The following is a 13,306-nucleotide window of genomic DNA, read 5'->3' on the forward strand; positions in this document are numbered from 1 at the left end:
ACCCCTTTCTGTTCCTTGTCTCCAACAATGGTTCTGCTGATGGACATCTTTGTTTCTTCCAACAAAGGTGTTTGCTTGTACAGTCAGTATGTGAAAAGATAACGTAATTACACGCTCAGGCTTCTTGGATGTGTGTTATGTTAAAAGTGGCTGGAATGCCACTGCCAAAAAGAGAGAGAGACCTATTATGTACTTGGACCTCCTTATCACTTGTACTAATCTAGGGGTATCCAACTTTTTTAGGCCCTTGGGCACGTCTGGATTTTTGAGTGAATGCTTTGGTTGCCACCTCCTCTTGCCATGTCTCTCCCCGCTCTCCTACTTTTAGAAGGGTTCTTCTAGGAAAAGTCAGGTCCAGAAGCATTAACCTGAGTTGCTCTTCCAACTTCCCTCCTTCAGCTCTATGTACTTTTCAAGGAGAAAAAGGCAACCTCACTCACCAACTCAAAATGAAAAAACCAGCTTGCTGGGGTGTGAAGATTCACAGGCTTTGCATATTGTTTCGGAAACTGCGGTGTTGGCATGTTTGGATTACATTTTCAACCGTATCAATTTTCTCCCCCCTTCCTACATTTTTAGTCATACTTTTTCAATATGGCTAAAAGCAGTGAAGGCTGGGGAGAGAGGGAGAAGGCAATTTTAAAGCTGAAAATTAGCATGGAGGAAACCCAATGCCAGCCTTCTGCATTCAAGTGTGCCCATTGCAAGACATAGTGCATAATAGTTTAAAAGCAAGAAAAAGTATGCTTTCTTCAGAGGTTTTGCTGTACCCACTTGCATATCTGTGTAAATTCAGTTGCTTAATCAATCACTTAATCAACTCATTCATACAATGGATTCTTTAAACTAGTGGCAGCCCTAGAATTAAACAAGGGCAGAACCAATTACAGCAGAGTGCAGGAGGGCATTGTAGAAGGAAACCTGAGATGTGTCCTCAAGGTTATGCCTGAAATCTTCCAGCATGACTTCCACCCCCCTCCCTCTTTGCTCAGAGTGTAATTCACCCTCTGGGGCTTCTCTTCGCCCTCCCCATCACCTTTGCAACCCACAGGTTCAAGGAAATAACATCAGACTTACAAGACAATCATTATTGTTTTTTAGACATTTAGATAGTGTATTACCAAGCTTGCAAGGAGTTAAAAAGTACAACATTCAGAAATATAAAAAGTCTCTCTATGCATCTCCATATACTGTACAGTGGCAAGAATCTGAGTTCAAAAGAGGGTGTGAGCACCCCAAATGAATTTTTCATTGACACGCACAAAAGGAGTCAATAAACTGTTTCCGTCATTCTTGTGTGACCGGTTCACGATAAGACAGACCAATGCAAATATAGAGATAGCTAGATTAAAGTATAGGTAGGAGACTTAGGTTACCTAGGCTGTACAGAAATACCTCAGGAGTGGGGGTGAGGGGGAAGGTTTATCTAAATCCACTTAGGTGTAGAGCAAGGAAAATGGATTCCTAAGAGAAGCAGGCTTGAAAAAAGAATAATTACTCTCTAGGCATTTTTTTAAAAAAACTGTAACCCAGTTAAAGAAAAGACAAGCACAGGTATCCTCTAGCAAAATGAGGATTTGCGTGTTTTTTATGGGTGTAGTATCAGGATTAATGATTGTTTTCCTTTTTGAGGGCAACCCTAAACACGTTTACTTGGGAGGCAAACTCCACTGAGTTCAACAGGTCTTGCTGTCAAGTAAATATGCTTAGAACTGCAGTCCAAAGATGATTTTTTTTATTCTACAGAAAATCAAAAGGGAGGAGGGCAAGGTTCTGAGGCAGATATGAATGAAAACCAATGTGCAAATCTCTTGCTAGCAGGAATCCGGCAGCCTCAACATTATAATGCAATCAAGTAAAGGTTTAGCCACCACTGCTAATTTCTCCATTTCGCCTCCTTTTCAATGGTTTTTCTTTTCTTTTCCTGAGCAGTCCTATGTGACACTATACAAAGTTTAATGGCATTTCATTGCTTACCGGCCACACATTCAGGCAACAGTTTTTCTAGAAAGCATCCGGCACTTATCTTTGTAGATTCACCCTGTAATGTGGTGGTGCTTGACAATTAAAAACAAAAAAAGCAAAAAGCAAAGCAGACTGCTTCTCCTTGCACCTCTGGTGTGTGTTGTGTGGTCAAAATACATTCATGGGATGAATCTTCATTAGAAGTGAAAGTGCTTGTTTGAAGCCCTTTGTGGGGATTTTTCAAAAAATATATCTATATATCTCAAGGACACAAGACCAACCCCTCCCCTACGATCGGCGATGATTCATCTATGAGAAAGTACACTTGTCCTGGTCAACGGGTTTGTTATATTGGGAGAACATTCATCCTGTTGGCCCAGTAATGAGCTAAAATGGTACATTCATGTTTCTGCAGCAATTGCCAGCAGTTAGGGGTGGACTCTCTGTCCTGTGTCACTTACACTGACACTCAATCTTAGGTCAGTTCGGTCTTGTTTTGTGCAGTGCTTTTTTATTTTTAAGAATGCATGAAAATTTCGTAGTTGAATGGTTCACATGACTGCAGACATTTTTGTATGTATTCTCCCAAGACAAATGCCGCCCCCCCACCCCCAGTGCGTTCCCACCAAATATGCATTATAACTGTAAAATACATACTTCCATGCACACATTTTTAAATTATTATTTTTTTGTACTTGAAAACTGCATTACCGAATCCAGAGAGTTTTGTAATCTGATCAGGGGTTGTGCTCCTGCAAGCAAGTACAGGACCATTGGACTGGGCTGGTCTGCTTTGAAAAGTGGACCTAGCGAATTCCTTCCCTACCAACAATGCCACATCCCACACTGGCTTCTGCTGCTTGGTACTCCTACTGCTGATAGTCATACCACCACCACCATTCTATTTGCATGCTGCCTTTCCATAGTTAAAACCATGCTCAAGTGGGAGTTTTATGGGAGCACACATACACAAGGTCTGATTTCAACTACAGCAGGAAGTGGTTATGAGGAGGGTTGGTCGAGGCTGTGCCTTGACAGTCAGAAGCTGCCAGAAAGTTTGCAAAATAATAATGATAAATCCCCTGTCAAAGCTGTGATTGAAAGAACACACACATATATCTATGTAGGAAGATGGCTGCGAAGCAACGCAGTTATTTTACCCTGTTAAATTCAAATGGATTCGCTGGTAGGTGAAAAGGAATAATAACCCAGAACTACTCATGGCAAAAGGGGATCAATCCTAAATCTGGAAAAAAAAATGCACTCAATTTTATTTAATTTTTAAGAATCTGAATGGCAGGTTTTCCATTTTGAAAAAAAGAAGAAAATTCAGCATTTCAACGTTAAAAACAAAACCTGCAATTCTATAGAAGTGTACTCAGAAGTAGGTCCCGTTGAGTTCAACAGGACTTCTTCCTAGGTAAGCATGCATTGGATTGCAACCTGAGTCTATCTGATTGATTTTTAAGCCCATAATGTTAGATATTAACTTGGCAAACCCAAAACATTTAGAAGTCTCCCCACCCCTAAATCTAACAGGATCCAGACTTAGGAATTCGGGTATATACATCCATCCCCGACCCCACACCAAAGCAGATTCAAGACTGGAGAATTCCACCCACCCTACTCTATCGATTGCCCGCTTTGGAGAATGAAAACCTCAGAAGGCACCCAGCAGGCAAATGATTCTGCCACCAGGACTTGTCTGGGGAAGCAGAGGATATTGTATCTGCTCCTGGCCTTAGGACACCTGCTCTGAAAAAAATGTAAAGAATCCAGGTTGTTAGGGTTTACAATCATTGGTACTTCAGCACATTCCTGAGTTTTGCTTGAAGGACAAGGGTAGCCCCATAATCCCACTTTTCTGGGCCTGGGGACACATTTGAAAACCTAAGAAAAATGTTGAGATCACCATAAAATACCCATTTCACAGCGGAAAATCTGGTGATGCTCAGATCCCAATACCCTCCCTCCCATCAGCAGGCAAAACACACACATCCCCCAAACAAACAGAACGGGGGGGGGGGGGGAGAGAGGCAGGCAACACCCTTCTCCCAAAGACAACTTGTCACAGAACAAAAATACTCTATTAATATATATATATATATGTATATACACAAATAAAAACTGGGAGGGGTAGGATATCTGTGGACACCAAGGTGTGCATCTGAGGGTACCATGGTGATCACAAGCATCACATCAGGGACCTCAGAGCTCTGGGCAGAAACTTCTGAAACAACTACAAAGCTTTCCCCTTTCCTGCATTTCTCCCCTCTGGCACAAGTTCTATTTGCCTGGTTGTTAGATTTGGAAATCACGTGGACCTTGGAAATGAGCCACTTGTGGGTAGGAGGAGAAATAAAGAACTACATAACAGGATGGTGCCAGAGCCCCCAAAGGGCCCTTTTGGTTCTCTGGTTTGTTCCAGTCAAGCTCCAACCATGCTTGGGCAGGACTTGAAGGACACGAGCAACAGACAAAAGTTGTAAGCGGGATCGATGGTAGGGAGTGGCAATCTGTCATGGACTGGTTGGATGCAGAGGGGTAGTGGGAGGCACAAGCTGGAAAAAACCCAAGGGAAGAAAGCTCAGAGCTCGGGGACTGCTGGTGGGATGGCAATGCATGGTCAGAGGAAAAAGAGGGAGAAACCTGAGAGGAGGTGGTGTCGGAAGCTGAAGAGGTAACAGGCCTTATTGAGCAGGGAGAGTCTGTGGCAGAGAGAAGTCCAGAAGCAGAAGCAGAGGCAGAAGAGGAGATGGAGGGGAGGGTTTCACTCCTGTCCTCATTGGACAGCTTAAATGGCAGGTGCATGCAAAACTGATGCTTAATAAACTGGTTTGACCCTTTAGGGAGTCTACGAATCACACCCAACAAGTGCAACAAATAAGTCTGGGATACAGAAACAGAGGGCCCTGGGAAACTCTGTTTAAGAAAAAAGAAGAGGGCGTTGAAGGAATGGAGACCTGGTAGATTCTCCAAAATCTAGGGAGGGAGCTAAAGTCTAATTTGTTTGTGTCAAAAGGAGGGGGCCTTCCTGTGACTACAGAAGAAACAGAATCGAGTGTGTAAAATTAAGCAGCCATACAGCACTTGTGTGCTTTAAAGAAAGTATTGGGTTGCATGTAACATAGTGCTAAGTTAAAGTCACTTAGTGGTACGTTGTGCCAGCAAAACTTTGCTGTGCAAGATTTTGCACGTGCAGGCTACTCATAACTTTGACAAGCAGGATACTGTACAATCAGCTGCACAACAGATTCCCACTAATGCAAGTTGCATTTGATCCCTCTGTTGCACATTAAAACTTGCCCTTTGAACTAGCACAAGTTCTCTGTGATCGTGGATCGAGGATGTTGGATACATCCCTACATATTTAACCTGCTGTTATGTGAGACTCCCAGTGGACTGTATCTAAGAGACTGGTGGGGTCTGCACACTTTCATTACTTCTGCAGCAAAAGATGCTCTCAAGACCATTCAGTGGGTTAAGGTAGTGCACCTTTTACATCATTCAGATAGGAAGCTTGAGTCACCTTATATCATTTTCTTTTTCTAATAAGGAACACACACTGCCTTGTTCATAGCTTTTCATCCTTCTAACTACCATCTTCCTTAACCTCATTTCCTAAGCTAGAACCTCACCAGATCCCCTTTTATTGGAAAGGGGACTAATCTGCAGTGCTGCTACCTGGTGCTGACCCACTTTGCAGGTGAGGGGATGGATAACATTTAGCCATGTTGATGGGACCACCAAAGAGGACAGTCCCTCCTCTTCAACCACCACCACCATCACAATTTTGTATATTTCTAGCCTAACTGGAAAAGCAACAGCAAAAGCAGAACCAAAAAGAGCAGGGGGGAAAACCCTCACAATCAATGAAGCGTGGACATTTTTATGATATATTTTTCTTGAACGTCTGAGCTGGGAAGTTAATTACAGACCTAACTGTGCAAATCCATGGCAACAGATGGAGGAACATGTAATTAAAGCCAAACTAACAGTGGCAGCAACTGGAGCCAAGCACATTTTAAAGCAAATTCTGGTTCATCCAAGCAGAAGGGGCAGGTAACACCTCCTGGGAAACAAAAGAGTATTAATAGAAAGAAGATTTGCTGCTTCTTAGGATGACTGTTGCTGAAGCGCTTCATGCAGGAAGGAGAGAAACACTTTGCAGAGGGACAGAAGAAGCCTGAGCTTTGGTTTTGGGCTGTACAAAGGAAATGTCCAGGAACACATTACAAACACAGAAAAGGTTGGTCACTTCACTGGCCAGAATACATTAAAAAAACAAAGAAACCTGAAACATCTCTTGACACTACAGATGTAGATTCAGTTATAGGTCACTCATTAATCTTCCACGTCAAATGAAAACATTCAGTTATTAGTCATGTCAGGCCCGCTAGAGATTGAAGCTTTTTCCATGTTCTTTTTTTGGCTTACAGAGGCTAGAGACTGAATGCATTCAGGTCAGTAGGCCTTGGTGCTATTGGTCCAAGGAGTTGGCTAGGCAAATATCAGGAACGGAATGAGCAGTTGTCCACATGTGAGTCTATTGCTTGGCCTCTCACGACTGAATGCATTAACTGCTTTTGTGTGTGTCACTGGCTGCTTTTGCACATAACAACAAGCCAGATTTTCTGTCTTGTTGTGGTTTATTGTGAGCCTGATTGCTCACCCCTGGCGCAAACAGGATAAACAAACTAGGAAGCCTTAGCTTCTGGTCATATTGAACCAGTGATTATACTTTGTTTCTCCCTAGCAAGCCATAAGTATTAGCCTACCTTAAACCATGCTTTGTTTTTGATTTCGTGTTTGTGGCTTCTTGTTAGGGAGCAACAAACCATGACACACACACACACACCGGTTCAGATGTAACCAGAAGTCATGGCTTGTTACATTACTTTATTGTTCATGCCAGTAAAGGATTGAATCAGAAGCAACTGGGCCGGACAGACTAGCAATACCACTTGTTCACAGTAAAACACAAGAAGACAGAAAGTCTGGCTTGCTGTTATGTGTGAATGTGGCCAGTATATTTGAAGCCAATGGAAGCTTATACCTGTGATAGGTCCTTCATACATTCGAATGATCATTTAATGTTGCAACCATCAAGCAGTAGACATGTGTCATCAGGCTCTTCCTGAATAATGTGGACCCAGAAATCTGCAGAATAGCTGATATACAGTGATTATATAAGAAGAGGAGGAAAACCCAAGAAGACCCAGATAGGTTTGAATAGACTTCCAGACTTAGTATGGTGTTTGACAGCCATTAATTGAATTGTCAGACGGCATAGCTAAGCAAAATGATAAAGAATTGTCAACATGAGGCACTAACTGTGGACTCACTATGTGGGATAGCTTTCTTCAAGATCCACATGCCTGGTACAATTCAGAAAAAAATCAGCAATGATATTCCCCTGCAGCAAAAAGACAATGGTAATAATCAGCTGTGATGCTAAAAAGGCTTCTTTGTCTGCAGGGCATCACCTCTGAATGTGGCTGATGTGATAAAGAAAGTGAAGGAAGATATTCTTTTTAAAAGAAAAAATAAAAGAAAGAAAAAGCAATGTGCATTCCAGTTCATAGCATAATAAGGTTGTGCGGAATCCAACAGTTGTTTTGGCTTGAAGCTGCAAAACTACTTCCCAGGCTACTTCCCATTTCTGAATCACATTTAATTTCGGAATATGCATTCGGCTCATTGTCCTCTCTCGGCTGGGCTTTGCATCAGCCTGGCACATATCCAGCAGGGTTCTTGAGCACAGGTACCATGGAAGTGTGCTGACTCAACTCACAGATTAAAGCCTGGTCTTGAGATAATGAATATGGGCTCAAATAGCAAACATCAGGAGGGAGCTGTCTATAAGCTTGGCTTCCCGAACTGTTGGAAGAAGGAGGGCCCCAAATTGCCTTCTCACCTAGGGGGCAGCACAAAATCCAATATATATATTTAGACTCTTGCAAAAAAGAAAGAAAGAAAGGAGAAACAGACACAGAGAGAAAGATAAGAGGGAGAGATAGAGAAAGAAGAACGTTGCTAAGAGCCCTACCATTGCACTCCTCTGAAAATAAAGCATTTAGATCTCATCAACAACTGCTGACTGTTGTTTTTAAATGGGAGTCTAAAGTGTTGAAGAATTGCATGCTACACCAAAGACTGGAATGGCTCACAAGAGTGTGCATGCTTTTCTTCCAGCTCTTCGAGAGTACGAGAAACCAAATGTATTTGATGCAAGTTGGACCAATAAAAAGGAAGCCTTTCTTTGTGTATGAATGCCACACTTCAACTGAATGGCACTTATTTCCAGGTCAGCATGTTTAGGATTGCAGCCTAAGAGAACAATTTAAATGTACTGCTGTTCCTCCTGGACTGCCCTGCTTCAGACTGCTGATTGTGGAATAGCATGTTTCAAAGCTCCCCGGTGCAAAATTTCAAAACCTAATTTCCTTGCATATACTGTGGTACTTCTGGTGAAGAACTTAATCTGTTCTGGAGGTACGTTCTTAACCTGAAACTGTTCTTAACCTGAGGTACCACTTTAGCTAATGGGGCCTCCTCCTGCCGCTGCGCAATTTCTGTTCTCATCCTGAAGCAAAGTTCTTAACCCGAGGTACTATTTCTGGGTTAGCTGAGTCGGTAACCTGAAGAGTCTGTAACCCGAGGTACCACTGTACAAAGTTAGCAGATAAGGCTAAGCTAAAACCCTGTTTCTTTTTCAGAAATTTCATTTAAGTGTGCCTGCAAACCTTCATTTGCCGACTCAGGCAGCATTATGTACTTCTGCAGATTTTTTTTTTTTTTTAATGCTTTCAGTGTCATTATTTCTTAGGACCAATCACACTGTGTACAATTTTCTCATTAGGAGTTGACCACTTGAACAGCTGAGTTTCTGCCCAACTGTTGGGGAATAGGTCATCCTCCTCGGTTTCATAATGACTTGAGAGTACAAATACTTTCCAGCCAATTTCATGCTGGCTATGTCTTTATATAAGCAATATATGACCACTTATGTTACCATGACACCATTTCATTCCTACTCCCCAGCACGCACACAGAGATTAATGCATTAGTTAAATGATAAACACCAGGACTCCCAAGATGGCTAGAGCAGTGTCATAGCAAAGCAAAGAAATAATGCATACCCCCTCCACCCGATGATTTGAAAGACCAAAGTTCTGCAAGAGGAGACTGTCATTTGAGGATTAGCTGATTCTGGCAACTATACTTGATTTGACCAGCATTAATATCACACACACAGCCTCACACGAAGGCACACAGAGAAAGCTAAGTCCTGCTGCAACCCAACATTAGATTATTAATCCTGGGCAGCATATGTTTCATTTCATACAACTGTACTGTATAGGGTACCCTGGAAGTCATACAAAACTAAGCGCAGCATTTTAAAAACACCCTGTTTTCACTTTTTATGAAGTTGCAATTGGCTTACATTATCTACCTACTATCATTACTACCCTGTTCCATTAGGGGCACTTTTGGTAATCAGAAAATCAGAGATTCTCCAGTCCCTGCCAGCAAGGCAGTCAGGTACTGCATGGAAAACAAGTTTTGAAACACAGTATATACCTGGATTTGGATGTATGATTAAAACCAAGCATGGGGAACCTGTTCCAGCCTGAGGGGAGCATTCCCACATGGGGACCTTGCCCAAGACCTGAAAACCAGGGGTGGGAAGGGCCAGAGGCAAAAGTAGAAACTTCAAGGGATGTGACTGCTACATTCCAACTACATAAAAGATAAATGTTGTGACACCTATGCATTTCTCCATCTCCCATCCAGACAAGCAAGTAATTTTATTACAGTTAAAAGTTACATCTCAGCCAGAAAAAGCTCTCCATGTTCTGGCTGAAATCAGGGTTAAATTGAAATCAAGTTAAATTGGTGAGGTTTAAGATAATCACTGGAAGGAGCCATATGTTACTGGGGAAGGAGTTGGGTATTTTACTGATCCTTGCCATCTCTTTTTAAATGACCCACCTTCCATACTTTTCCATACCCACGGAAAAGAGGAGCCTAAAACTCGGGAGGAGATGTGTCAGGTGTAGCTGGCCAGATGCTACTGGCATTACACATCACGGAGCAGTACAGAAAGTGAGTAAAATAGCATCATTCGGTAGTAGCAATAGATCTGGGCATTTCTAATGATTCTCTTTTCACACACATCCCAACCCAACAGTTTTTCTTGCTTTTGTTTGCTCCTTGGCCCAGTCAGTAGGATCCCACACACTAGCTCTGTGATAGGGAAAAGCAAGAGCCAGATTGTGAAAATCAGGGAATGCAACTTTCTGCCTTGAGAGAGGAACCGCAGGGCAATGGGGAGGCAAGAGAGGGACTCTAATACAGTGTCTTTCCCTGACTATGGACATTCACTGCAAGGCCATTAAGTTGTGTGAGCATACCACAGGTTGCAAAGTACTAATCAGCTGAAAAAATGGTATACCGGGGTTGAGGGGGTGGGGAAAGAGATTCAAGATGCTGCCCCAGACAAAACCTTAAGTATCAGCGAAATGCCTTTCATTGAGACAGGTAGGAAACATGGAGAGGGAAGGGGCTTTTATATTGTGGTATGCCCTGCGGTGCGTGCATTCAATGCTTCTTTAGACACCCTACACGTGAAGATTATACACACACATACACACTGCACTGCATTAAGGGCTGGTTCACCCAGACTTAAGAGTGGAAGGTAGCGTTTGCCCACATGGCAAGCATTATTATTATTATTATGGGTCATCAATGTGGTTACTTTGTTTACTAGGTGTGGGGAACCTCTAGCCCTCCAGATGTTGCTGAACTAAAGCTCCCATCATTTCTGGCTATTGTTCTTCTTGCTGAAGTTGGTGAGATGTGTAGCTCGGCAACATCTGGAGAGCCAAGGGTTCCACATGTCACCTGTCCTCCGGGTGTTACACAACAACAGCTCCTATCACAGGCACAGACAAACTCGGCCCTCCAGATGTTTTGGGACTACAACTCCCACCATCCCTAGCTAACAGGACCAGTAGTCAGGGATGATTGTAAATTGTAAACCACAGATTGTAAATTCTGTGGCCAATTGCCCTCCACCATTTAAAGTATGCCCTTCCCTTTGCTCACATGTATCCCAGCTTAGGAAAACACCTAGTTGATCAGAATAAGCAGGCTCTAGTATATGAGAGCTTATGCCACAATTCATCTGCAAGTGCATACAGTGCTGCAAGATGCTTTTAATTCTTTTTTCATCTTCATGATGTAAAAAGAAGAATCCTACCAAGGACGGAAGTGAAGAATCCGACCAAGATAGCTGATGCAACCATTATTCAGCCCCAACGCTTTGCATTGATCCTTAAAACAATATTACCCCATCAGTACAGTTCAATCATACGCCCACTGTTCAAGATGGCACTGAACAACCAGCCCATTAGTCTAAGTCTGGTGTCTGCAAAGAGCCCCATGGTGTCCCAGCTGGACAGAGTCCATTGTGCGCAGGATTCGGCTCTAAAGACACAATTAGCTCAGGAACCCAGCAGCTACAAGACAATTTACTTTTGTTCCATTTAAGGCTGTGAAGAGAAGCAGGTCAACAGCATTAACGAGAGCTTCTGGTCAGATAATGGATTTCTGGTTCCAAGGATATAGAAGGGCTAGGAAAATCTTTCAGATTCCAAGCTGAATATTTGCATTTAAGGCAGTGGGGGAATCAATCCTGTATCGAAATGTTCTAGGTGCCAGCCCTCCCGAGAGCTGAACGAATATTTCAAAATTCTCAGGGGCCAGCATAGAAATATTAGGCTGAAGGGTGATGAGGCCAGATTGGGGGATTTTGCCCGCCCTGAGCAAAAGAACAGCAAGCAATATGTTAAGGACACTGGAGTCATAGGGCTCATCCTAAGAATCACAGAATTGTAGAGTTGGAAGGGAACACGAGGATCATCTAGTCTAACCCCGTACAATGCAGGGAGCTTTTTTGCTCAACGTGAGGCTTGAACTCACCACCCTGAGATTAAAAGCCTCATGATTGCTAGTCATGGGTCTGAGAGGCTTTAATTTTGTCCCACCGCTTTCCCCGGGAAAACCCACTGTTCACTGTTGAACTGAAACAAATCTCAGTCCACAGGAAACCTGACTGGCGTTTGTTCCAATTCAGGCGTAAGCAGCCAGTTGCGAAAGGGCAAAATAACTTCTCGGACTTGTGACTAGGAATCACAGAAGTGGGGCTGAGCCCTGATATGACCATCAGGCATCATCAATAAAAATAGGGATCTTTGCTCTTCTTCTGCTTGAACAACACCTGCCTCCTAAGTGACCACCTTTCCACCCTGCCACCACTACCTCAGGAGTTTCGCAGTCAAAACTAAAAATGATCAAGTCAGGTTCTTTGGGGTGGGGGGTGGAATTAAAAAGAAAAGAAGCCACAACAGCCATATATTGTATCCTACAAGCACTGAAAGTACCACATGCCAAAGAAACTCTGAACAGTTCCAAGCTAGCTTCACTGCAGAGAAGAAATCAGTACAGGGGGACTCCCCAACCCGCCAAATTTGTAGTCTTGGAATGCAGGAGGATCAGGATGAAAAAGAGAGGAGGTATCCCACTCCTCATGCAATTGAAGAAGGTGCCAGGCCTAGGTCTGATACCAATGCAGGATAGCCCTGTCTAGGAACACCCATGCTGCAGGTCCTTCTTCCAGGGTGGAAAAAGATATAAAAGTTTCCTCCCTTTAGGGCCAAGATGTGTGGCTGATTCCATTGGGGATGTGTGTGTGCTCTACATTTAAGACACTTTTTCTTGGGTCAGGAGTTCCCCCCTCCAGTAAAAAAAGAAACAGAAAAAAGTCTGGCACCACTGCCAACAAATCAACAAAGATGAAAAACAACAACACAACCCCACCCCCACCCCGGTAATGGAGTGGTAGGCTCACCCTGACCCTTAGCCAAGCAGATCTCCCCAAGGGTTGGATTAGGGCATTGCGCGAAATGACAAAGCTCTCTCTCTCGACATACTCATGGCTGGGTCTTAGGGCCCTGAATTGTCCCGTCCACAGCAAACTCGGTCATAACTCGCCGAGCCAGGGGGTTGGTGGTCTTCAGAAGTTCAGCCGCAGACGTACGGATGCCTGAAGCGCCCTTGCCACCTTTCTTTTGAAGGAGTGCCTTAAAATCTTCATTCCTGCTGGAGGTTCTTGTGACGCCCGTCGGAGCGCACTCGTTGCTCTTTGAATTTTGCCGGTTGCCAAAGGCTTCGCCGGATTCCTTCCAACCAAGCAACTTCCGTTTGGACCTGCAAATGCAAACACGCAAACACACACACACAGATCAGAAAGTCACTTGAGGTTAGGCAGAGCTGG

The 13,306-nt window shown here is 43.4% G+C and overlaps 1 protein-coding gene across 6 annotated transcripts in view; it reads right to left on the bottom strand.

Annotated features, from left to right (window-relative positions):
• Positions 1-1,518: 1,518 nt before the first annotated feature.
• Positions 1,519-13,306, bottom strand: part of NHSL2 (NHS like 2) — a 119,422-nt gene continuing 107,634 nt past the window's right edge. For all 6 annotated transcript variants that reach the window (XM_083424204.1, XM_083424207.1, XM_083424209.1 and 3 more), the window contains exon 8: positions 1,519-13,239. In XM_083424204.1, coding sequence (XP_083280330.1) covers positions 12,963-13,239 — 277 coding nt within the window. In that variant the 3' untranslated portion in view covers positions 1,519-12,962. The remainder of the gene's footprint in view (positions 13,240-13,306) is intronic.

The sequence above is a fragment of the Podarcis tiliguerta genome, assembly GCF_965153285.1.
Source record: "Podarcis tiliguerta genome assembly, chromosome: Z".
Lineage (NCBI taxonomy): Eukaryota > Metazoa > Chordata > Lepidosauria > Squamata > Lacertidae > Podarcis > Podarcis tiliguerta.